General features: G+C 41.4%; 1 protein-coding gene across 1 annotated transcript in view; it reads left to right on the top strand.

Moving 5' to 3' along the window:
• LOC134532406 (discoidin domain-containing receptor 2-like) overlaps window positions 1–25,954 on the top strand; it is a 186,811-nt gene that overhangs the window by 99,014 nt on the left and 61,843 nt on the right. The window contains exons 4-5 of the mRNA XM_063368854.1: window positions 15,065–15,212; window positions 20,430–20,606. Coding sequence (XP_063224924.1) covers window positions 15,065–15,212; window positions 20,430–20,606 — 325 coding nt within the window. The remainder of the gene's footprint in view (window positions 1–15,064; window positions 15,213–20,429; window positions 20,607–25,954) is intronic.

The raw sequence follows: 25,954 nt of genomic DNA, 5'->3' as shown, positions 1-25,954 counted from the left end.
AAGGAAGCACCAACAACGAAAAGACAGAACCGACAACGAAAAGGCAGCACATTTGGAAGTACCGCCAACGAAAAGGCAGCACATTTGAAAGCACCGACAACGAAAAGGCAGCACCACCATCGAAAAGGCAGCACCGACAACGAAAAGGCAGCACATTTGGAAGCACCGACAACGAAAAGGCAGCACCGCCATCGAAAAGGCAGCACATTTGGAAGCACCGACAACGAAAAGGCAGCACCGCCAACGAAAAGGCAGCACATTTGGAAGCACCGACAACGAAAAGGCAGCACCGCCAACGAAAAGGCAGCACATTTGGAAGCACTGACAACGAAAAGGCAGCACCGTCAGCGAAAAGGCAGCTCATTTGGAAGCACCGACATCGTAAAGGCAGCACTGCCAACGAAAAGGCAGCACCGTCAACAAAAAGGCAGCTCATTTGGAAGCACCGACAACGAAAAGACAGCACCGTCAACAAAAAGGCAACTCATTTGGAAGCACCGACAACGAAAAGGCAGCACCATCGACGAAAAGGAAGCACATTTGGAAGCACCGTCAGCAAAAAGGCAGCACCGACAGCGAAATGGCAGCACATTTGGAAGCACCGTCAACGAAAAGGCAGCACATTTGGAAGCATCGCCAACGAAAAGGCAGCACCATCGACGAAAAGGAAGCACATTTGGAAGCACCGTCAGCAAAAAGGCAGCACCGACAGCGAAAAGGCAGCACATTTGGAAGCACCGTCAATGAAAAGGCAGCACCGCCGACGAAAAGGCAGCACATTTGGAAGCACCGACAACGAAAAGGCAGCACAATCGACGAAAAGGCAGCACATTTGGAAGCACCGTCAACGAAAAGGCAGCACCGCCGACGAAAAGGCAGCACATTTGGAAGCACCGTCAACGAAAAGGCAGCACCATCGACGAAAAGGAAGAACATTTCGAAGCACAAGTTACGAGAACTAAGTCTTAGTTAGAAATCAGAATACAAGAAATAAAAACATTAAATTTTTATAATTCAAATTATTTATTTTATTTCTTTACATTATACAAATGCAAGTAAAACAAGCCATTATTATATGTAGCCAGCTTTCCTCAGTCCTTTGAGTATGAAGGATATTTCTTTGATGCACGAATAGTTTCCTGCACAAAGCGAGCCATGTAGAAGTCTTAGCCGGTCAACCAATTTGTTTGGATCTTTCCATGATGTGTAATCAATCTCTTCTACCACCATTTTACTTGCTTGTTTATTATAAATATTATGATCTCTGGTGTATTCCGTTTTAACACCAACCTCAGGGTAACTTTCATTATCGAGATAGTGATCATCACAAGCTTGATCAGATTTATTTAATATATCACGTCGTTTCCATCGTTTCGGTCTCAGGACACCGACACAGTCTTCGATCTTGTCTGCTTTAGCTACTTCATCACAGTCTATGCCTTTGTCAACAGCCTCAGAGTCGCTGTAGCAATCACCGTAGAAGGCAACATCTTCACCCAGATTACCGTAATAATTCGATGCTGATGATGTCCAAGTGTCTTCATCGTATTTAAAAATAAAAATAAATTAATAAAAAATAAAAAGTAAATAAAAAAATGCATAAATTTCTGGCTTGTACAAGAACTCTATCTTTGCTCAACAATGATAAGTTTACAAGCTAGCAGAAACTGTTTATGCATTTTTTTATTTATTCTTTATTTTTTATTAATTTATTTTTATTTTTAAATATTTTTTCCTGTAATTTTATGATATCAAAGAAAACATGTGGTGGTTTTCTCCGAGTACTTCTGATTAATCTGGTCAATATTATGATGGTTTTCTCCGTGTGCTCCTGATTATTCTTGCCAATATTATGATGGTTTTCTCCGTGTGCTCCTGATTATTCTTGTCAATATTTTGATGGTTTTTCCCGTGTTCTTGCAATCATTCCTGTGGTTTCTTCAAGTGTTTCTGACTATTCTGAGAAACCGCTCTCTGCATGGATTTTTTTTTGGTCTAATGAGACATGTCATTTTATTTGGAGTTACATTTAATTCGATAATTTCTGCTACTAAATCAAAACTTGCAATATTTTTATCAGGTGGAATTAACAAATATCGTTACTCAGTCAAATTAATATTACGCCATGAGACATCTGTGGAGCACCAACATGCAATACGAACTTCCTTTTCCTTGGAGTCTAGCGAAGCCATCCTTCTTTTGCGATCGTTAGTGAGCATCCCGCATCCCGCATAAAAGAACTAAATATTATTTACCTTAAAGCAACATGTGGCGACATCTGTTGTTGAAAAGCAGAACTACATGCATAAAGTACTTTTGCATGAGATATATTAATTCTCGCTGATGAAATATGAAAAAATTTCTATTTAAGTATTGGATCTAATTTAAAACACTCAATTGGTATCTGGCATTGGTTTCAGTAACTAATATGAATTCCGATTTGGGATCTGACGCTGTATCGAAAGAACATAGGTGTAAGTTTTGCAGTAAAGAGTTTATCTTGAGAAAGAATAAAATACAACACGAGAAGAATGACTGTGTTAAAAATCCACTGCGCAATATGATAAGTTGTGTTCGATGTAGCAAGTCGTTTACGCGGAGAGAGAGCCTAAAAAGACATGGCAGAACTTGTTTCGCCAAGCCTGCGTACAAGCTAGAGGATAACGATGAATCTACTAGCCTAAAGAAGAGTGATCTGCATTACGACAATAATTTTCTTGGCTCTTCCGATCTCGACAAAGAACTTAACTTGAAGGAGGTTGATGATTTACGGAAGAATGAAGACAATGGAAGAATCCTTAACGTGAAAAGTGAGAATATATTCCAGCCGAATTCAAGTAGATATTTCCTACTTTGTAAAAATGATGGACTCCTAAAAAGGAAGCATGAAGACGATGAAGACACTTCAACATCATCAACATCGAATTATTACGGTAAATTGGGTGAAGACGATTCCTTCTACGGTGATTGTTACAGTGACTCTGAGGCTGTTGACAAAGACATAGACTATGATGAAGCACCTAAAGCTCCAAGATCGAAGAATGTGGAAGTGTCCTGAGACCGAAACGGTGGAGACGACGTGATATATTATATAAATCTGATCAAGCTTGTGATGATCACCGTCTCAAACATGAAAGTTACCCTGAGGTTGGTGGTAAAACGGAAGACACCAGAGATCATAATATTTATTAAAAAGGTGCAGGGAAGATGGTGGTAGAAGAGAATGATTACACATCATGGAAAGATCCAAACATATTGGTTGACCGGCTAAGACTTCTACATGGTTCGCTTTGTGCAGGAAAATATTCGTGCATCAAAGAAATATCCTTCATACTCAAGGAACTGAGGAATGCTGGCTACATACAATAGTGGCTTGTTTTACTTGCATTTGTATAATGTAAAGCAATAAAATAAATAATTTAAATTATAATAATTTAATATTTTTATTTCTTTTATTCTGATTTCTAACTAAGACTTAGATCTCGTAACTTTTGCTTCCTTTTTGCCTTTTTTTTTTTTTTGTTAATGGAGCTTCCAAATGTGCTGCCTTTTCGATGATGGTGCTTCCAAATGTGCTGCCTTTTCGTTGTCGGTGCTTCCAAATATACTGCCTTTTCGTTGTCGGTGCTGCCAAATGTGCTGCCTTTTCGTAGTCGGTGCTTCCAAATGTGCTGCCTTTTCGTTGTCGGTGCTGCCAAATGTGCTGTCTTTTCGTTGTCGGTGCTTCCAAATGTGCTGCCTTTTCGTTGTCGGGGCTTCCAAATGTGCTGCCTTTTCGTTGTCGGTGCTTCCAAATGTGCTGCCTTTTCGTAGTCGGTGCTTCCAAATGTGCTGCCTTTACGTAGTCGGTGCTTCCAAATGTGCTGCCTTTGCGTTGTCGGTGCTGTCAAATATGCTGCCTTTTCGTAGTCGGTGCTTCCAAATGTGCTGCCTTTTCGCTGTCGGTGCTTCCAAATGTGCTGCCTTTTTCGTAGGCGGTGCTTCCAAATGTGCTGCCTTTTCGATGACGGTGCTTCCAAATGTGCTGCCTTTTCGTAGTCGGTGCTTCCAAATGTGCTGCCTTTTCGTTGTCGGTGCTGCCAAATGTGCTGCCTTTTCGTTTTCGGTGCTTCCAAATGTGCTGCCTTTTCGTAGTCGGTGCTTCCTATTGTTTTTTTCTTTTTTGAAGGTGCTTCCAAGTGTGCTTCCTTTTTTTTTATGGTGCTTCTATTTTTTTAATGTTGTTTTGACTCTAGTATTTTAGTAAATTGTTCTTGATTTGACTAGCGTATTATTCAAACCGGTTAATGTATATAAACGATTCCTAGACAGCAGGACGCTCAGTTTGTTACTGCCGTCGACGGTGTACGGATCACCTAGTTTGTTTCTTCTGGTGCATAAGACGTGTAATTGGCTGTTCTTGAGACTTCGATGGCATCTTTACCGACTTTAACGTCGTACTCGATGGAGGATGTACCATCGACTACGGGAACCATGACGTCGGCGCCGACGATGTTGGAGCAGATCCCGTTGGCAACGCCTCTGACAACACTGGAGGAGACTTCGATATGTGCTGTTCCACCATCAGCTGAAGTTTCATCAGCATTGAATACTTCAATTAATGAAGAGCGTACTTCGCATCAGTGCAAATACTGTGGTGCATCATTTACTATCACCTCAAATGCTCGCAGACATGAAAGAAGCGGTTGTTCTAATAATGTTCAAAGAATACAGTTTCAGTGCAATAAGTGCAATAAACTAATTTCACGTCTCGATAGCTTACATCGTCATTATAAAAAATGCTCCGAGACGTATAATGAACATGGTTATTGATTTGACTCATGTGTTGTACCGGCTAATGAGACTATATAAGTGCTATGAACTTCAGTCCGTCTCTGGCTGTGGTGATGAACGGATCGGATAGATATTTAAAGTCATGTAAAAGGCTTAGTCCGTCCAATAAGAAGACTGTTTGAATCGTGGAATCCAAAAGGCTTTGGTAATTTGTCAGTGTTTTTTTTTGTACTTGTAGTAGTGTATTGAATTTATGTAATAAAATTTTTTTAAAAGAACTTTGGTGTTTTTATTATCTCAAACCTAACACTTTTTTAGTATTTTTTTTAATTAAAGTTGTTTTGTATCGGCCAGGGATCGAACCAAGGTCCTTAGTCGATCCAATCAATCATTTTATGGATTACAAATTTATTTAATGAATTTTGGATTTTTTCCCGCTTTTCTAGCTACATTATTACATGATTTCAAGATGGCGGCCGAATTTCAAGATGGCGAGGGGAACCTCCATAATAAATTATTACTGCACTGTAGCGGGTTAGAATAAAATTATCCAGATGGAAATGTACTCTATAATACATGTACACACACACAATATGGCGTACTCCAGCAGGTGGTAGCTCCTGGTAGCATGTACTGAACATAAAATGTCGGATCCATGAGGGTCGACAAGGACAAAGTCAAATTTCAAGGACAAAGTCAAATTTCAAGGTCAAGGTCAAATTCAAGGTCAAGGTCAAATTTCAAGGTCAAGGTCAAATTTTAAGGTGAAGGTCAAAATTCAAGGTCAAGGTCAAAGTTCAAGGTCAAGGTCAAAGGTGTGGTGACCAGATAATTATACTAACATGGTATCAGCACACTCTAGCAGACGAAAACAAGATGGTGATCTCCAGCGAACGAAGACAAGATGGCGGTCATGTCGTCATACCAGCTGACGATATATATGCTTTGAAAAAAAGTGGTAGGAGTCAGTCTGCCTGCATCCACCATTGAGGAAGGAGCCTGTCGCCATTTTTAGTTGTTTTTTTTTTTTGCACTCACAGGGTTCGAACCGAGGACGGTGATCGATATAATCAATCAAAATTCGAATAAGTTATTTTTTTGATGAATTTTGGAATACATCCCGATTTTCTAACATACAAATTGCGGATTTTCAAGATGGCGTCTAAATTTCTAGATGGCGACCATAACGATAATTGCAACGGTGACATCATCCAATATGGCGGACAACAAAATGCCGGAATTTTCTAGAAATTAAATTGACGTCATCCAAAATGGCGGATCCAAGATGGCGGATCCAATATGGCGGATCCAAAATGGCCGCCGGGGTCAATGTCATGTCCTGATAGCGGCTTAGAGCGGCTAGCTCTTAGGAGTTTTAAGCCACTTTTAGGACTTTTCGAACCGCAGGTATTTTCCTGGACTTAAACGGGAATTTTTCCCTCGAAAACGGGAATTTTTTTTCTTAAAACGGGAAATTTTGTTTCATTTTGAGTCAATTTTGAGGAATTTTGAGGAATTTTGAGTCCAACATGGCCGCCGTGACGTCACAAATCCAAGATGGCGGACACCGACACCACAACCACATCCTGAATCCTGTTTCAGTATGCCCATTTACATACTACTGATGCTGTGTTAATTGATAATTTAAACATTTTTGCTCGTTGCCGAGGTTAAATGTTACACATCACTGGCAAGTACTGTAAGAATCGCTCACTTATTTTTTAGTATTTTTCTATTGCAGAACATAAAACAATTTTAACTTTCTGACCAACACGCACAAGTATATTTGAATGTTAGTTTGCTATCAAACATGATCAAAAATCTTGGGTCACTCGTGATGTAAGACAAGAAACCATGAAAGTGTTCTAGTTCAGATTCTCATCAGATTGCAGCGAGAGTTTTGCAGGGGAGAGTTTTGTAATTAACTATGTAAAATTAGTAAAAAAAAAAAAAACACGTGTTTTAAAAACGTGTCTTCGCGAAACATTATTCTCTGCGTATGCAATTATGTATATGTGGGTATAATTTTTTTTTCTTGTAAAGGTCGCTGCAAGAATTTAGTCCCCGTGGCACGAAAGTAATTATAAATGCGAGGTCGCAACGAGCCGCGGAGCGGTGGCTCGCACAGATAATGACGTAATTAGTTTCGGAAGCCGGCGCTTCTTTGTACGACCGGCTTTGTCTCCGGGCTGGCGGTGGCCCGCTGAGGACAAGTCCCTCCTTCTCCCTGCCCTGTCCCTCCAGAGAAGCCGTCCACGTAATTGGTGGAGGGGAGAAGAAGGATGGGGAAGTGAGGAGGGGAGGGGTGGAAAAAATAAGTCCGTGCGGTGCCGCCGGAGATGGGAAAGTAATTAAAACAACATTACAGCCAAGCGCGGAGCGCGCATTCTGTAGGTGCGAGCACCGACCATATTTCACCGCACGGTCCATTGTTTTTTGAAACTCCGAGGTGTAACTCCTCTGCCCTTTTTTTTCTTTATACCACCGTTATTTCAGCAATCCCTTCGTCTTGCAGCGTGAGATAATCTTGGCAAATATTTATATCAGTAATCTAGAGAGAATATATTTTTATGTGTAACATCTTAGCTTTCGGTATACGGCATACGGTAGTCGCATGGAATGGGTACGTGTAACCACGATGCTGCCTTCTGTTGCGGATGGCAGGAACCAAAGTTCCCAAAGGTAAACTTTATAGTATTAACGGTTCAATGAATTTCAAAAATTTTTCCAGTATTTCAATAAAATTCCTTATCAAAAATCAGGTCCAAATTCAGGGTTTCGTATTTTTTCCAAGTCTTTTCCGCTTCTACCGGAACCGTTGCATTATGCAGTTAAAATTTTGGTCTGCAGATCAAATTATTGTATAGTCTACTTAGCTGCTCCGACAACTAATTCTAGTGGCGGGTGCGGAAACTACGTATGATTCGCGTCAATAAATGTAGTTGAAACACACTTTGCTTGTATATTTATTACGCTCAGTATTATTTTTAATTATTCTACATTAAATTTCGTGAACGAGATTCATATTATGAGTGTATTTGCAACATGAGAACACATGAATTTGCTCGTTACCGAAGTTAGAAGTTATACATCTCTGGCGAGCACTAAAATACTAGCTCACACCTACTTTAAGTATTGTTCATATTCGCTCAACACCATCTTACTTTCCATTGTTCAAGTCCTTCACGTGCTGACCAGCAGCCTGTCGGGCGTGGTGCATGCGTCACTGGTACCAATCCACCGCGCACAAAAACCGATGCGGACTGCAAGGTCCAGTTTCTGACCCCCCACCACACTTGCAAATACCATGGTTTAAACTTTCTGACATAACCAATTTTTTTGTACCATCGTTCTTGTTTTGTACTGTACCTGCCTGGTTAACGCTTGAAATAATTTAACCCCGCATTTCTGTGCACAGGGTTTTCCCTGTGCCTATGCATGCTTTACCTTGTCCCAACTTATGGGCGCCATCTGCTTCAGGTAAAACAACGCGATTTGAAAACTACTCGAGATTTGTGAGTGTTTACCGTTTACGAAAAGCATTTAAGAACTGGCTGAGGGCCAAAACGTAGTTTTGATGCTGGATTAAGTTTTTCAACTGTATTTTTAGAAGTGTTATAATGGCTAAAAAGGTGTGTTTTCAGAGTGATTTTTAGGCATAAAACAACCAGTAGTACAGATTCTTGAAAGCACTTAAAGGACTTGCATTACACATTTATCTTAATTTCTGTGCCATATAATGTTGCTGTCACTACTCAAATTTCCCAGTTGTCCTATGCACGACGAGAAGACTGCGCGCCAGTTCAGAGCCTTGCGCTCAGAGATACCGCTCTAGAAATACCAGCAAGCTCGCTTATCATCCCGCCTCACTAACACAGATACACCCCTGAGAAGGCAGGCCCCATAGTCAGTTGTAGTCAAGATCTAAGATAGGGGAGTTAGTCATGACATCAATTGCCGCCATGGCTGGCCAATCCCCGAACAAAGCACAGGGTGCATACTACCCTTCCTGCATGGCTGAAACCCAGCATGATAAGGCGTATAGGCTTCGGCCTGAGACACACAGTCTTCCCAATACAATTAGAACAAGTTAGGTTAGGAAAGAAAATTGCTATTATTGTGCATCGTAATCTTTAGTTAAATATAATGCTATTAAAGAGATTATTTTATGTGATTTTTATTACAAATAATATACAAAGACTTAAAACGACACTGGGCTTCCAAGATTATAGTGGTCTCCGAACTACTTTAATTTTAAACCTCTTAATTTTATAGTGCTAAAAGCAATTTTTTTCTTAACTGACATACTTAGGACCATGCTATTTAGGGTAACCACGTGTTGTTACAGAGAGGACTGGTTTCAAACCCTGGTGGATCCGGACCTGCGGGTTTCACAAGTATAACATTTAACTAATGTTGCTGTAAAGTCTTTGGGTCGAAATGAAATATTCGCCAGTGCTGGCTGTACGGGTTGCAAAACGAATACTCGAAATAACGTAAAGAAAATCTTAACATACATATATGCGTTCATTTGCGTTTGGCATCTCAACAAACAAACGCTTTTTTTAATATTATTCTTAGTTTTCTTAATTTTGTAGTTCACCTAATGCGTGTTTTATTATATTGTGTAGTGAACTTTGAAACAAATTTTGCGTAGACAATCTGTTGTATAAAAAGATAAAAGCTTTGAAACAGGGCAGGAGGGCCGCATCATTTCAATGAAAAAAAATAATAGCTTTCTAAAATAATGATGAACCTGATAATTTATTTTCAGTGATCTCACATCTTGGTTGACTAGGGTACTTGATTTCCAAATTGTATACACAATTCGAGTGGTGACAAAGTGGAATAAACGAAGGAAATTTTGGCTGAATTTATTTGAAGCCAAAAATATTGTATCAACAATAAGTATATGGATTTGTGATTATGCGTGAAATGCATTTTTCCAGGGAAATTCCTCTGATTCATAATATTTCTGACAGTTTCACACATGGAGCGGAGGTGGTGTCTTAGGCTAGTGGTATGAGCACGAGTGTCGCGAGCAGCAGTCTTTGTGGTGTGGCTCTGCCATTCCCGATTATGTATTAATTATTGTACGTATTTTTTTGGTTTTAGTTTTATTTAATTATGTTTAGAATTTAATTGGTTTAAATTTATTTTTATACACATGGTAAATTTGGTTCAGGATGTTTAACGTTGACGTTGATTTTGAAAAGACGCTGTAATGGAATAGAAGCTCTCAGGTGAGATACGTTTTTATTTCAGTTTTAGTCGTTAGTTCAAATTTTTATGTTAGTTTTAAATGGTTGTGTTTTTATCTCTATTATGGCTGTGAGCGTAGACACTTTTAAGTGTTTATGTTTCTATACTTACGTGTGAGAGCGTAAACTTCTAGAAAGTGCGAGCTGGTGCGGGAGGGGTGAGAGGGGAGGGGAATGACGTCACCGAGTCTGCCGCTGGCCGGGTTCGCGCGAGCTCACAGCCGCGAGTACCGGAGCCGTGTGTTGCTTGACGTCTGAGTGAGAGACATGCGTGGCGACCTTCACTGCGGTGGCGTGGAAGTGTACCAGCTGTTGTGCAACCAAGATTCCCCGTCGTCAGCGATGCGAATTTCGGCCGTCGGTGCAGCGACACTCCCGTGCTTTGGGGCTGTCGGCAAGTGCATCAGCGTGCGTACACCCTTACACCCCTTTCATCGCCAGTGATTTTGGGCGTGATTAAGGGATACTCGTGCAAATGGAGTACCAGAGTCTACTGCACAAACTTGCAAGTAAGTCTCGCATTCTGGACGCCCTCGAAGACTGCCATGACTGTTAATTCAATTTAGTGACAAATTAAAGGTCGTTCTCCCTTTTTTTTATTTTGCCAAGTATCATAAACCTTGCTGTTTGAAACAAGTCCTGCAGGCGTGCAAATGTAACATGTCGTGGCAGACAATTAAATTGCGTGTAATTTAAAAATACTTTTCAAAACTCTTTAGATCGAATTTGTTCAAAACGAAAAGGTAATCAAAATTTCGGTCCGTACGCTCACAAACGTCAGAAACTGTTATTTTTTTTAGTAATATTTGCTAACGCGAATATATTGTAATAAATGGTACAATTTTCATACTATTTGATTATTTTAATATTTATTTGTACACTATATTATACATTATAACCAACGTACGTGTTATATTTTAACTATTTCAAAGGTAAATATTTTTAAGTTGTAGCTGTATGACGGGACAATGTGTTCATCGTTGGTTACTAAAATGAAAGAAAACTGAAATGAATGCAATATGTTAAATCTCAAAGAATGTTCAAAGAGAAGTGGTTATAAAGTCATAAAAAATCGTAAATCTCATTTTGTAACTTTTAATATTATCTCTAAATCTTTTCAAACCAATGACACAAGAAATTTGTTTACAAAAACAAACTGATAACAAAGATAGCTCAATGCTTTTTAACGATCAATAATCATGAAAAACAGGCAAATATATTTACATAATCTACCTTCTCATAAAATGTATAAAAAAAATAAGAATTTAAACCCACTTGCATTAACCCGATCCTTGAACTACACCAGTGTGGCGCAAATTATTGATTTTAATTCGTACTTCTGATAAGTGTTCAGGGGTTCACATTAATTTTTTTTATTTCCTTATTCCAAGGAGGTCCTTATTGTTTAAGCGTTAAGCAGTCCGTCCGCCCGCGGCCAGGGCTCCTGCGCTAAGCGGTCGCCCATGCTCTGTTAGTAGCGGGTCCTGCTTGTCCCGCCTGGCCGCACGTACCGCCTCCAGTGCCCCGTGCAGGGTTCGTACCTGCAGACACGGCCAGTTAGACACCCGTGCTGCGTTACCGTACCACCCACGTGCCAGAGCGGCCGGCGCAGCTCTACGACAGGAGTTCCCCCGCCCCTTCTGGGCGCAGCTACCCCTAGGGGCAGTGTGTGTGGTGCATTTGCCTGGTGTACTTCTACTTATCTTCACCATCTAATTCGGGAGCACATCCGCGGGGAATTAATCATTATGTAGTTACTATAATTAAGGCATTTAATCCCTCGCCAGCCTCCTTTCCTTTAATGTTGTAGTTTTATTAGTGTTTTTTTTTGTTTTCGCTACTGCTACATACTTTGGACTTTGAGTTTGTTTTCACCACCATGTATTAGCTTTTGGACATCCCCACGTATGCGGTAAGTGGAACCATCAACCTAACTTCGCCATTGATCAAGTTTTTAATTCGTAATTGTCATCACTTCGTTTTTTTATTATTTATTTATCTATACTTTTTTATTTGTGTGTGCAGTGGATTTACCTGTCGGGGACCTATTTACTCCTATTTTCTGCCCTGACTTCTCTGTTGGCACTTTTCTCGGGATATGAGCCTCTGTCAGAGACCGGAGATAATCAGTGACTTTCTCTTATTAGCGGCCAGCCTTCCGCAAACAACCCCCACCGCACGTCTGGCGCGCAGTATACACCCAAGTCCAATGGAATGTGAATTATCTAATTACATCAGTTTAATTTTGGACAATGAAATTTAAGTATAAATAAATACATATTGAATAGAATCATATGTCAAAACTCATTTGCCAAAACGCAAATCAATTTGGATTTTATTAATAAAATAATTAAATGTTTATAAAGTTATAAAATATTTAAAACAGAACAAATTGTGATTTTAACTCTATCGTAATCAGTCAAATTATGTCAACTCATAATAAATGAAAACATTTTGTTACTGGCCAGTTTTTTTTTTTTTTTTTTTTTTTTTGCCTTTAGCAGGTTCCTTTTTTTTTACATACGTAACTTTGTTATCTGTTCTTTTTGTTAACACTGGATTTATGAATCAGTAAATACGAGCTACCAATCAGAATTATTTGCTTTCATGTTCATTTCTTTCAGACATTCTATTATTATTATTATTATATTAACCCTTCCATCCGCTTAAATACAGGTTGAAAATGAGCGTCTGCATACTTTCACTAAATTTAATTTGTTATGATGTTTTCCTTCTCGTGCACGCCTTCCATTTTAACTGTTCATCTGATAGCTGGACACATATCCAGACGTTGGGGAGCAGCGTGTCACCAGTACCCCAACATGCACAATTTACCAAATTTTCCTACATTCGAATACAACTACATGATATATTTATATGTGTTTCATTGCACAAGACTCCAACAGAAAGAACAACAAGGCCTTCAAATTTTTAGTGCAATCTCAAAGTCAAGACGTGTGCGTGTTTCGCAGAGTACCTAGTACACAGGACAAATTTTCTTCTGATCAAAAACGTTGCAAAATGCCACCAGGAAAATTACACACTTAAGGCCTGTTGACGTTTACGGCAAAGCCAGAACATTCAATAAACCCTCTTAACACTATTTTATTCCGCAAATAAACAATACAGGAAAAACGATACCCAACAACGATTACAAATTTCGTAACGCAAAATGCCTCGCATACAAACCAATGCATTCATTAACCCAGCCAATACTCGCCTGTACGCGACAGTTTATCACACGTAAACAAAACGAAACGGCAAGATTAAATAACATATTTAACGTACTGGCAATTAAATAAATACCAACAGCCGTTCCAATAATCAAATGTTGACAAACATCACTCACGACTAGAGATAACCCGTTATAATACTGACCATGATGACGGCATTTAACAGCAACTTTCAGGCCTAACTTCCAGCGTTCTGCCGGCATTTGCCTAAGCTATATTAATCAGCAAACAAACAAAACCAAAACTATGTTCAGTTGCTTCACATTAAATTTCAAAATGCAAACCCAATAATAACTACTTAACCGAAAACTGACAATTCCCATGATCGCTGCCGCCCACGCACTAGATACATAATTCGGGACCGTCGCCTATTCCATGTCTAACCAAGAGCTCGCTGAAGAAGGTTATTACCAACATGACCTCAGTATCAGACCTAGTCACGAACACGTGCGCCTGCGCGGAGGGGAGGAATCACATCAGGAGAGGTAGGGAGGGAGAAGTCGCTCTGAAGGGAGGGGAAAGGCGCAGTCCAGAAACAAAATACAGTCATTCCGCGGCGACTCCCGGCTCGAAGTAACTTTTTAAATAAACAAATGAAACAATATTTCCGTTTGTATATTTTGTAATATTGGTTATATTATACGGATTTATTTACTTTTTTAATTACTATTTGATGGATACTTTGAGATTTTTATCTTTTGTGCTACTATCACGTTGTCCTAATAACTGGCCTTTTAAGCTTTGAAAATAAATTATTTCTTTTTGGGCTCACGCCCTTTTGCTGTCGAAGCATTCCTTAACGCTTAGGCGCCCCATGATTACGTTTAAATTCGAAGTCACGATGCTGTTGAAGAAAGATGCATGATCAGTGTAGGTGTGCAGACGAAAGACGCTCGCTGGTAGTAACAGCGGCCACTATCAACTTTGCGGGGCCTTTACACGTTAACTTTCGCGGGGTCCTTTTATTTTGGAGAAGATCCCTACTGTGGCATGGTAGGGACGGTATGGAATAATCTCCAGAGAATAGGGAAGTCCGTTTGTCCTCCCCCAGAATACTTTAAGAATAAACTCTTTAAAACCACATTTTTAAGCCAACGTGGAACTTAAATTTCGACGATGGGTTCGCTCATTTATCTTTAAAAAATTAAAATTCAAATTATGTATACCTACATTGTAATATAATGAATAAGATTTTATAATAAAATTGAAACCATTCACTGCCTTGAAGGGGGCTTCGAAGCTGTTCCTGTCAGACGGGTCAGCTCAGTTCCTGGGACTCATGTCTCGTAGGGGAACACCTCGATTGTGGCGCAGGGCAGCAGGGCAGGACTTCAGTGCCTCTCCACGCGTGCTCTGCTACCACTTGTGGACATCACTCACAAACTGTGCCACATTCCTTCTATCATACTTCAGTTAGCGTTATTTGATTGTTTGTTTTTTTTTTACAGAAATAGTGTGTACCTATCAGTGATTTACGATGCCAGCAATTCACAGTACAAAAAAAAATATATGAAAATAAATAGTAAAAAAAATTATTCCAATTTCTAGGTATTAAACCTTGATATCGAGCAAGATGGTTCCTCCATTTTGAAACTCGGCGATATTTGACAAACACAAAGCAGGGTCTTCGTTAACTGCCTCGCAAAACTTCTAGACAATATACGTTAACAGAGACACACAGTCCCATCCCTGCCACACAGCACCCACACATCTCAAAGTGCGCCTGCCGTAACTACAGAGTCAGCCCTGGTGGCAGGGTCTCCAGCCCAGGGTTCGGAGGACTGTGTCGTGTTGCAGATCCTGAGCGGCAACAGCGACACGTCGACGGTGGTGGGGCACCGCCTCATGCCGCCCGTGTACGCTAGCCAGGTGCGTGTGCTGCCCTACAGCGTGCACCGCCGCACCGTGTGTCTGCGCGTCGAGCTGCGCGGCTGCCTCGCCGAGGGTCAGTGCCTGTCTGCCTGTCTGCCTGTCTGTCTGTCTGCCTGTCTGTCTGTTTGCCTGTATGTCTGCGCGTCGAGCTGCGAGGCGGCCTCGGCGAGGGTCAGTGCCTATCTGCCTGTTTGCCTGTCTGTCTGTTTGCCTGTATGTCTGCGCGTCGAGCTGCGAGGCGGCCTCGGCGAGGGTCAGTGCCTGTCTGCCTGTCTGTCTGTCTGCCTGTCTGTCTGTCTGTCTGTCTGTCTGTTTGCCTGTCCGCCTGTATGTCTGCGCGTCGAGCTGCGCGGCTGCCTCGCCGAGGGTCAGTGCCTGTCTGCCTGTCTGTCTGTCTGTCTGTTTGCCTGTCCGCCTGTATGTCTGCGCGTCGAGCTGCGCGGCTGCCTCGCCGAGGGTCAGTGCCTGTCTGCCTGTCTGTCTGTTTGCCTGTCTGTCTGTTTGCCTGTATGTCTGCGCGTCGAGCTGCGCGGCTGCCTCGCCGAGGGTCAGTGCCTGTCTGCCTGTCTGTCTGTCGGTCTGTTTGCCTGTTTGCCTGTATGTCTGCGCGTCGAGCTGCGCGGCTGCCTCTCCGAGGGTCAGTGCCTGTCTGCCTGTCTGTCTGTCTGTTTGCCTGTCCGCCTGTATGTCTGCGCGTCGAGCTGCGCGGCTGCCTCGCCGAGGGTCAGTGCCTGTCTGCCCGTCTGTCTGTCTGTCTGTTTGCCTGTCCGCCTGTATGTCTGCGCGTCGAGCTGCGCGGCTGCCTCGCCGAGGGTCAGTGCCTGTCTGCCTGTCTGCCTGTCTGTCTGTTTGCCTGTCCGCCTGTATGTCTGCGCGTCGAGCTGCGCGGCTGCCTCGCCGAGGGTCAGTGCCTGTCTGCCTGTCTGTCTGTCTGTCTGTTTGCCTGTCCGCCTGTATGTCTGCGCGTCGAGCTGCGCGGCTGCCTCGCCGAGGGTCAGTGCCTGTCTGCCTGTCTGTCTGTCTGTCTGTTTGCCTGTATGTCTGCGCGTCGAGCTGCGCGGCTGCCTCTCCGAGGGTCAGTGCCTGTCTGCCTGTCTGTCTGTCTGTTTGCCTGTCCGCCTGTATGTCTGCGCGTCGAGCTGCGCGGCTGCCTCGCCGAGGGTCAGTGCCTGTCTGCCCGTCTGTCTGTCTGTCTGTTTGCCTGTCCGCCTGTATGTCTGCGCGTCGAGCTGCGCGGCTGCCTCGCCGAGGGTCAGTGCCTGTCTGCCTGTCTGCCTGTCTGTCTGTTTGCCTGTCCGCCTGTATGTCTGCGCGTCGAGCTGCGCGGCTGCCTCGCCGAGGGTCAGTGCCTGTCTGCCTGTCTGTCTGTCTGTCTGTTTGCCTGTCCGCCTGTATGTCTGCGCGTCGAGCTGCGCGGCTGCCTCGCCGAGGGTCAGTGCCTGTCTGCCTGTCTGTCTGTCTGTCTGTTTGCCTGTATGTCTGCGCGTCGAGCTGCGCGGCTGCCTCACCGAGGGTCAGTGCCTGTCTGCCTGTCTGCCTGTCTGTCTGTTTGCCTGTCCGCCTGTATGTCTGCGCGTCGAGCTGCGCGGCTGCCTCGCCGAGGGTCAGTGCCTGTCTGCCTGTCTGCCTGCCTGTCTGTCTGTCGGTCTGTTTGCCTGTATGTCTGCGTGTAGAGCTAGGTGGCTGCCTCGCCGAGGTTCAGTGCTTATCTATCTGTCTGTCCGTCTGTCGCTATGCAGGGGCACCACATATCAACACGCAACTTATAAACGCACTAGATAACATTGTATAAATTACAGCAGCTGTTGTTTATTATTTAAGTATGTGTTTATATGTGTTTGTTGTTTTTTTCTAAGTTAACTTTGATCTGTAGGTGATGTTTTATTTGTATGGTTTTAAAGTGTGTTTATAAGTTAAAACTGTACTCGCCTATGACATTTGTATTCTATGTCAACCATTTTGACATTTTTTAAAGTTTTAGCAGATCCTATTTATGAATTTCTTGATTATATGTGCAATACGAACGGGTCGTTTGCGCCTGAGCGACTGTCGGATAACCAACTTGTGGCTACCGGTGGTTATGCAACCCCGCACTGCCGCGACTGTGACTACTGTTTGTTCGTGTGCTTGGGAGCGCCAAATTACCTAGTTCATTTTCTTGATAATGAGAGTCAATATACAGAAGATTTTCGTATCGCCAGTATCCTCACAATTAAAAGAGCGATGACTAAACCGGGCCGTTGTCTTTATCACCATAGTTAAATCTTCAGAGTGATTTTTTTGGACTCCTAATCATCACGTAAGCCACAAGTGTGCGATATTTGAGTGATAGAGGATTACTCGAAGAAGGTTCTTCAGCCACCCCACATTGGCCTCAATGAGAGAACCTCCACATTTGAAATATACTCCAAACCACTGAAATACCAATTCTGTACTCTAAATTTTAAGTGATAACGGGAGTCTGGATGAGCATCACATGCTGGCGATCACAGACACTAAGGAACACTCATTTTGGCTTTGCAGATGAACTTTAAGCTGACATGTGTCAGAATGACTGCAATTTAGTTTATTTTTGCAGTTATCGGAAGACGATATAAAAAATTTCAGATTAGCCGGATTGGAACGAGGTTGTTTCAAGCTAACTTGCTGCAAGCTCACTTTGTTGTTTGCGATACAAGACCATGCAAGCTAGCGTGAGGGTCTCTGAAAGATGGTCATCAGGACAATACTCGCCATCGCAGCTGACGCGGGGCTCGCCAAGTCACGGAGTTGATGAGCAGAGCGCAGTCTTGGAACCCAGATGCCGCGGTTAACACGCACAAGAGCTTCTCTCGAGGCTGGAAGTCTCTGCAAAGGGGGTTGGATGCTTTCCTTGTTCCGGCTCATTAGCGAAGTTTTCCCCCGACGACGCGGCTCTGGAGATTCTGCCTGCGTCTTCCCCCGCCAACTTCCTTCCTCCGCCCAACACCACCACGCCATCTTGCACTCGAACCTCTTACCGCGTCCTGGCACCCACCATCCCTCTCGAGTCTCCACTAATTTGTAGACGTCACTCAACTTAAATAGTTTACTCGCCGCTTCTCCTCGGAGGACTGGTGTAAGGGCAACACAGGAGTGGGTAACAACTTGGGCGCCGGTTTTTTTTTGGGGGGGGGGGGTGAATGAGGGGTTGAGCGGTGGAGGGTTGGCGCCGCTTTCGACCCTGTGCGCACCCCTTCGCTTGACGAGAACAAATTACTGCCGACCTTTCACCCCAACCCCAACCCCAATCCCATCTTCCACCCTTATAAAGTATCCTGGTTTCCCGCTCTCTTGCTGTGTGAGCAGCCACGGTATCGCGACTTGCCGAGCTCCTGGAAGGTCTTCTGACCTCCGTCAATTGTGTGTCGTCTTCATTAAGATTCACATAATCCCACATATCATGGTAACATTGGTGATGGACGTACCAAGGTGATAATCTCTCCTGGAAGTTTGAGTCAGGGTCCAATTATATCTTGAGGAAAATTCCATTTATGACTCGTTACTTGTTTGCAAGGAGTCAAACATTTCGTAATTCATTCCTCCGCTGGGCTTCCCTTAAAACATGTGTGCATTTCTTCTTGCTGAATTTTTGGATCATCACTATCCTGACACATCTAGGTACACCTGAGCTCTTGGGTGTGGCTCATATGAAATAGTAAGATGTGGTCTCACACAAGAAGTCGCTGAGGGACAGTGTAAGTGCAGGACTACGGTGCCCTTGAAGCCCTCTCCACTCTTCCAAGCTTCCCTCGTGGTCAGTTCAGTTGCCTTCGTCCTCCGCTTGGCAGCGCTACACGCCAGACCTTCAAAATCTAAACTACAGTAAGAATTGTGACACAATTAAAGTCTACTCATAATCTATCTACATTTAAAATACACACACATGTGCACAATTGTGGTCACAGTAAAGTATTTTGTAAGTATTTACACAAGCAAAACTTATGCAAGTGACAAAATAATTTCATAATTTCTATAGAGCGATTTATTAGTAATATAAAAATATTGTTGTCATTCATGTTTTGTTTTCAATGATTTTGATAGGACTGGTGGCCACATATGTTTTCATTATGTGATACCGATGGGATTCAGTATTAAAATTACAATAACTTCAAAAGTTATAAAATGTCAGCGTTTAATCTATTTCAGTTTTAGAAAATCTATAAACGTGTGCTCCCTCTATTAACGAACGCAAAATACCAATCAATAACACCTACAGACTGTTGAATACAAGACGGCGTCTTTCAGTTTTTACTGCTTCCCGTAAACATTCCGGACTAAGTTTTGATGATGATTGCGTATATAACCCGGAGGCTGGTTTGGATCCCCAGCTATCGTCAATGAAAGATGGCCATGGCGAGATGATACTGCGATGGTACGCCACTACCTTCCGCGGTATGAGGGCGAAGGGTCAACACAGTACCCATTTATGAACCCAGCCAGAAAATTTTCCACAAGTGATAAAAACCCCAACTCGGCAGGGAATCAAAGCCAGGGAACGTTTGTCTCGCCAGCAAGCAGCTCTTACCACCGAGCCAACAAGTTGGGCGAACACAACCAGTTTTACAGTAGAACTGACAGAAATTCCATAAATTTACAGAAAAAAAAAATAAATATTTTTTTGTTAATGGTTTTCAAGAGGTGTCAAAAAATTCAATTAAAAAATTGTTTGTGGTTTCTGACGTTTTTACGATTCTGTTAAACGGTATTAAAATATGTTTACTTTTTTAAAAGGTGACTTAGGTTAGGTTAGCAACATATAAAATATTGTTAAATGGTGTTAACAGTTAGTTAGGAATCTTTACCTAACTTAACGAACCTTTAACACGTTTTTACAATCGTTCAAATGTAGCAAACTCAAACCAACCAACCATTGGAACATTAATTTTCCAGACAAATATTTCACATATCGCAATGCCAATTTAAAAAATATCATTAGAGTAAATTCAGGAAGTGAGGCCGCGGTGGTCGAGTGGTCAGAACACTCGCCTGCCACCGAGGCGATACGGGTTCGATACCCGACGGGGTGGAACCAGGTGGGAAACGTAGCGGACGTTGCTGCTCCGTACCCCCAATCTCCTTTCACCGCAACGCACTCGGCACAGGTGTGGCCCTCGGGTACTGTCTGTCTGTACGTCGCCAGACACGTGCTGGAAGTCACTGTGCAGTCCCGCTGTGTGTGGAGGTGCGCTGTGTAAATCTTCCCCGTGTGCGGGCGAGGGTTCCCGGGGACTGGAGGATGTGCCAGAGAAGGTGGCGCGGCGGCCCGCAGGCGGCGTGCTGAGCTACCGGGCGCCCGAGGAGCCGGCGCCCGAGCCGGGACAGGAGCCCACGGACCCCTGGTACGACGGCGAGCGCCGCGACGGCGAGCTGGCCGGCGGGCTGGGCATGCTGGTGGACGGCCAGGTGGGCGGCGACAACTTCCGCCTCGACATCGGCTACGGCAGAGGTGACCGCCTTGCTGTTCCCTCGTGCCTGTGCCACAATATTCTCACACAAACATGGAAATGTGTATATATTCAAATGCACATATTGTTTCATGAAATGTAATTTATTTTTAGGTTATAATACTTTTTTTAGAGGATTTTTTTTCTATGTATATTATATTAATGGTAAAATATCGTACAGAATAACTAGACATTAATTTTTTTAATGGTTATTTTAGCTAGTTTTCGTCAGACTCTCGGATTAGTATTAAAAAAGTTATCTCGCCCTCAGAAAGTGTTGTACCTAATGATAGTTCCAAGTCATGTGTTTCTAGCTTGCAGTAGTTCCGAGTTGCGTGTTTTCCAAGCTATGACAGTTCTTAGATGTAATTTTCTAAGTTATAGTAGTATATTTCTTAGTTATTGCGTTTTTTTAAGGTATTTGCTTTGGCGTTGTATGTTTCTAAGTTACGTGTTTCTGAATTATGACGATACGACAGTCTTGTAGTAAAAATACTTGAAATTGTAGTGTCGTACCATTTTTTGGACGCTTTTGCCAAACTGTTAAGTTTATAAAACCTAATAGCGTTAGAACTTGCATGTTTTAATTCAGTATGTTACATATTCCATACGCCAGTGATAGGCCCATGCACAGGAGATGGAAGCATGTCTATGTCATCCTTGGTACGCATGCCCATCACTGCAGATACGGTTAATAGTTCGATTATAATTAGTTAAACGCACTCATGTAAGTATTAATCTCAGGAGAGGAAAGATAGACATTAAATTTTTTTATTTTCTGTGGTATATTTTCGAAAATAGGCCCTAAATTTCACATTATATTAATATGTTGTAATTTTTTTGAATAATTGTGCATGTAATGGACTTTGAAATACGGTTACTTACTTTAAGTTCTTAGAAGGCAAGTTGTGTTAAGTACCGAGCAACCTTGCTCAGAGATCCTACCATGAAGTTTCTAACTAATCGCACAACCGATGTTACTAGGGGAAGGAGCTTGCAACGCGCCCAACACCCGTGTGAAGCGGGCCACCTGCCATTAAGGGGCGAAGATCCTCTCCCAAGCGCAAACAAAACAACTATTTTCACGCAAAGCGTTTAAGTGAACAAAGAATTCACTTTTGTCGAATTTTTCGTGTATTCTGGTTGTGCACATAAGGGCTAAAGCTATGGGAATTATTCTAATGAAAACTGGCTTATAAAAAAATACTGTTCATCGAATAGGTGCTCACTTATCACGAATTATTCTGACTGACTGACTGACTATCTACCGACACGTCAAAATACACATCACATATGGCTCACTCTAAAAAAACTTACGAAAGTTACGTTACGTTTAGTTCTTTCTAAAACAAAGGTTCATCCAGTAAATTTTGGTTCAATTTCAAGTAGTTTATTATATTTACAGAATTTCGTTTAGAAATTTAAGTTCCACATGAGGATAGCTTTCGTGCGTGATAATCGACTTATACTATTAGTCATATATCTACTTTCTATTTTAATTTAGATTTTTCTGTGGTCACAATACACAATATCTACCATGAACTAAAATATATATTGTATACTGCTATTTTGATGTTATGGGCAAATTTAAATATTTGGTAAATAAAGCCCCAAAAAGGTCTCCAAGATCTAGCTGACCTGAAAAATTTTTCATTATTTTCCGACAGCAATTACTGTAAACAACATAATGGAATTACATTCAAACATAGCATGGCTTACGCCTGATCAAATTTGCATCGTATAAAGTAAATTCGGTTCATGTTCTAACATATTTTTGGCTGAAATAAAATACTTGAGAAGAAGTATAAAGTTTGGTTATTGCCTGAAATGTACCATGCTTTGAAGAAATATTATAGGTGAATTGCGATAAAAACGAAGGAAAAAAACTCCGAAAATAAAGTAAATGCAATGCATGACATCGATATCCATGGTATAACACAAATTACAACGAATTTCACTAGATTTACGTAGCTTATTTTGTTTAAATAAAAAATTATATTCATGTCTCTTTAGTTTAGGCTTTTATTCAAAATTTTAAATTATGTACATACTACAAACAAAAACGTAATTAGTTTAAAGTATATGTTTTTTAATATACTAGAAAAGTAGACATAGAAAGAAAGTTTATAAAGAAAAATTAACAGTTATAAAACAAACCTTGTCACAATTTGATACCACACAGGATGAGCTAAACACCTGCAAAGAAATACTGGACTTTCAACATTGAATTTAATTTTATTCGTATTATTAAAAACAGTGAAAAAAGAGAAATTTTAATTTGATATATGTCAGAACGAGAAATAAATATAAAACTTGCTCTCAATCAAATAACTTTTTTGCCACAGCTTAAGAGTTGTGTAGATTTAGTAGTTCCAATAACGTCGTTTCTTTTTGAAACGATATAAGATATAAGCTACAATTTGAGCAATATAATATACATTGTAAGGTCTCTGGTCCAGTATTCTGTGGTTCGGCACATTCTATAGTCAGCATCAATCTAGCCGCTCGCGTTCAGATTTTTTCGGGTGGATTGTAATTGTTTCCCTTGGTCGCCAGGGCGCAGCACTGTGCTCCTGGAGTCTTTAGTTCGCTCGGAGTTTTCGTCACTGACGGTCTTCATTTCATTACAGCATTTCTGGTTTTATATTGGGTTGCATTTCCATAATCATTTTTTCAAGAAGAGAACTGAATCCTGGACCCAACGTGATATCAGAGACTTTTAAAACAATAAAGCTCATCTGTATTTTTTCTTCCTCTATAACAGCTACTTTATTTATTCATTTATTCATTCATTGTCGTTTTTATTTTTGGTAAAGTTAAGGTGATACGCCTTTTCTTTCACCTAACCATAATTTCTTATATTACATCATACATTTAAATTTTACAAAAATAAGCATACATAATAGATGATAAAAAGGTAATAATATAGAAATCGGAATTCATATTTAACTAAATGTTCAAAGATAATAGGTAACCATCACAACATTTAACCAGAAAGCTAATTTACAGTTAACTAAAAATTAAGCATAGGCTTACACGTGCTGGAAAGTAATTAACTTTTAATAAATCCGGCTTTACCAAAAAAATGTTATAATAAGTAGTATTACATTAAAACCATTCACTCACACATTCACACAGATTCAAGCAGTAGGTCATTTGTAAAGTGATCACGGTAAGTAGGTGGTTTCAGTCTGTGTTTTAAATTAGCTAACATTTTTCTATTGCCTTGCCGCCTGGTCTGATTTAAACTTGATTTAAATAACATTGTAATGTACAAAACATTTTCATTGGTGTCGCTACTACAGCTTGAACACCGTCTCCATTCTGCCGTAGGTATTCATCGAATGACACTGTACGTACGCACAATACTAGTGGCATACGTACACAAATCTTAAAATTAAAAACGATAGCAAAGTAATGTTAAATTTGTCGCCACAAATTTGGTCAAAATATTTTACCCCTTTTGTTCACATTGTGTACACAGTTACACGAAGGATTTCTATACGGAAATTTAGCACGCAAAAGCAAGTTTGTGTGTGAGTGCAACTACTCTCTTAGTGATACGTGCGGTATTTTAAATAATTATACTAACCATATTATGAGAAGGTAACATTACTAAATTTGACAAAAGTTTTTTAAAAAAATTTAAAGCCAATTAATAAATCCTTTACTTTTTTTAAATACTAATTTTGTTTAAAAGAGCTAGTAAACCATTGTGTAGAAGAGTGCTGCCCGCATGAGTGCGGGATTTGTCCCGGACAGCGGCTAGCGAGTGGCCAGAAGGGGCACCTGCAGTTTGGCGCGCGCGCGTGACCCCAGCGGCTAGCGGCCCGCCCCGAGGTGTAATGTGATTGCCGTGTCGTGGGCCGCGAACCAACGGTCCTTCGATCGCCGGGAGCCCTCTGGCGCCCTTGCTGCCCTGGGGGGGGGGGGGAGGTTGTGATACCTGCGAGCACGCACTACCCTCGTGAACTACCTCCCCTACCCCCTCCCTTCTCCACTCACTTTCCCCGGGGCTACACACACGCACACACATGGGATCCCATTCGAATTTTTTAAACTACCTACTTCATTTCAAAAGTATTCCGTTCTAATTTAAGGCCTGGTTCCACACGCCATTTCTATTTATTAATTTTTTATTATTTGAGAGATACTCGTGTAAATTTATCAATAAAACTCTTTTGGAATTTAAGTTTCGTCCCAAAATGTGTAAACATCAATTTACTGAAAAATTACCTAATGTCGACAAAACGTCGAGGCAGTCTTCCTAATCATCATCAATTACGGGACTTTTTTACAGCTGGGGAAATATGTTGCTAGCCAAAAACAAACAAACAAACAAATAGCTACGGGAAAATGTTTACAGTGAAATCCCTTGATTCGTCTCAATGAAAAGAAGAAGAAATAATCAACTTGTCGTATAATACCGAGGCCATTACGTTTGTTTGAAGGTAATTCCACGGATTTCTTTGCTCTTCCGGTATTGCATATCATGATTTGTTATAAATATCAACTGCACTATGATATATGACTAAAAAAATGTTTTCATTGTTCGGCAGCTGGGGAATGCATAATACTTAAAATGTAGTTTCTTTTTTGAAGTGGACTGGCACCATCTTAATTTTTAGCACGGAGGCGGGTACCACATCAATTTTTCTCCTTTAGCTGAATATGTGCTATTATTTAACAATCATTTCGATCTCTACTTCATATACGTGTAATAATATCACACAAAATACATTTTTAGATCACAACTCCCACCCCCCCCCCCCTCCCCTCAACGAGGGCTCTAAGCCCTTGCTGTTCGAGCTGCACCTTGGGTGTCTTATTGCACTCTCCCTGCTTCCGGATCAGAAATAACTTGCAGATTTGTACACACTTTTCTTGAACACTATCCAGGTACGTAAGTTTTGTGTGTGTGTATATATATATATATAAGTATATCCGGGAACTGGGTTCTGGATGAGGGGCCGGGAGCCGACCGTCATATTGGATTGTGACGTCACGGCGACCTTCTTGGATGACGTTGACCTTTTACCTTAGCCTTCAGAATCTACCAAAACTTCCAGTTTTTGAAGAAGAAAAATGTCTACAAAAATTCTCAAAAAAAAAAATCAGAAAGCTTAAGTGTCCCTATTTCATGGAAAAAATTCCCTTTTTGAGGGAAAATTTCCTGTTTTAGACCTCAAATATGCCAGTGGCTTGAACTGTCCTTAAAGCGGCTTTAAGAGTCCTAAAAGCAAGCCGCCCTAAACCGCTTAGGTCTGACCTTGACAATTAGGATTTTATGGCCGCCATTTTGAATTGTGTTTTAATTTTCGTTACGGCTGCCATCTTGAAAAGCCGTAAT

The sequence above is a fragment of the Bacillus rossius genome, chromosome 1, assembly GCF_032445375.1.
Source record: "Bacillus rossius redtenbacheri isolate Brsri chromosome 1, Brsri_v3, whole genome shotgun sequence".
NCBI classification, from domain to species: domain Eukaryota; kingdom Metazoa; phylum Arthropoda; class Insecta; order Phasmatodea; family Bacillidae; genus Bacillus; species Bacillus rossius.
Note: the sequence above shows the minus strand (reverse complement) of the source record. Positions and strands in the feature narration are given on the sequence as shown.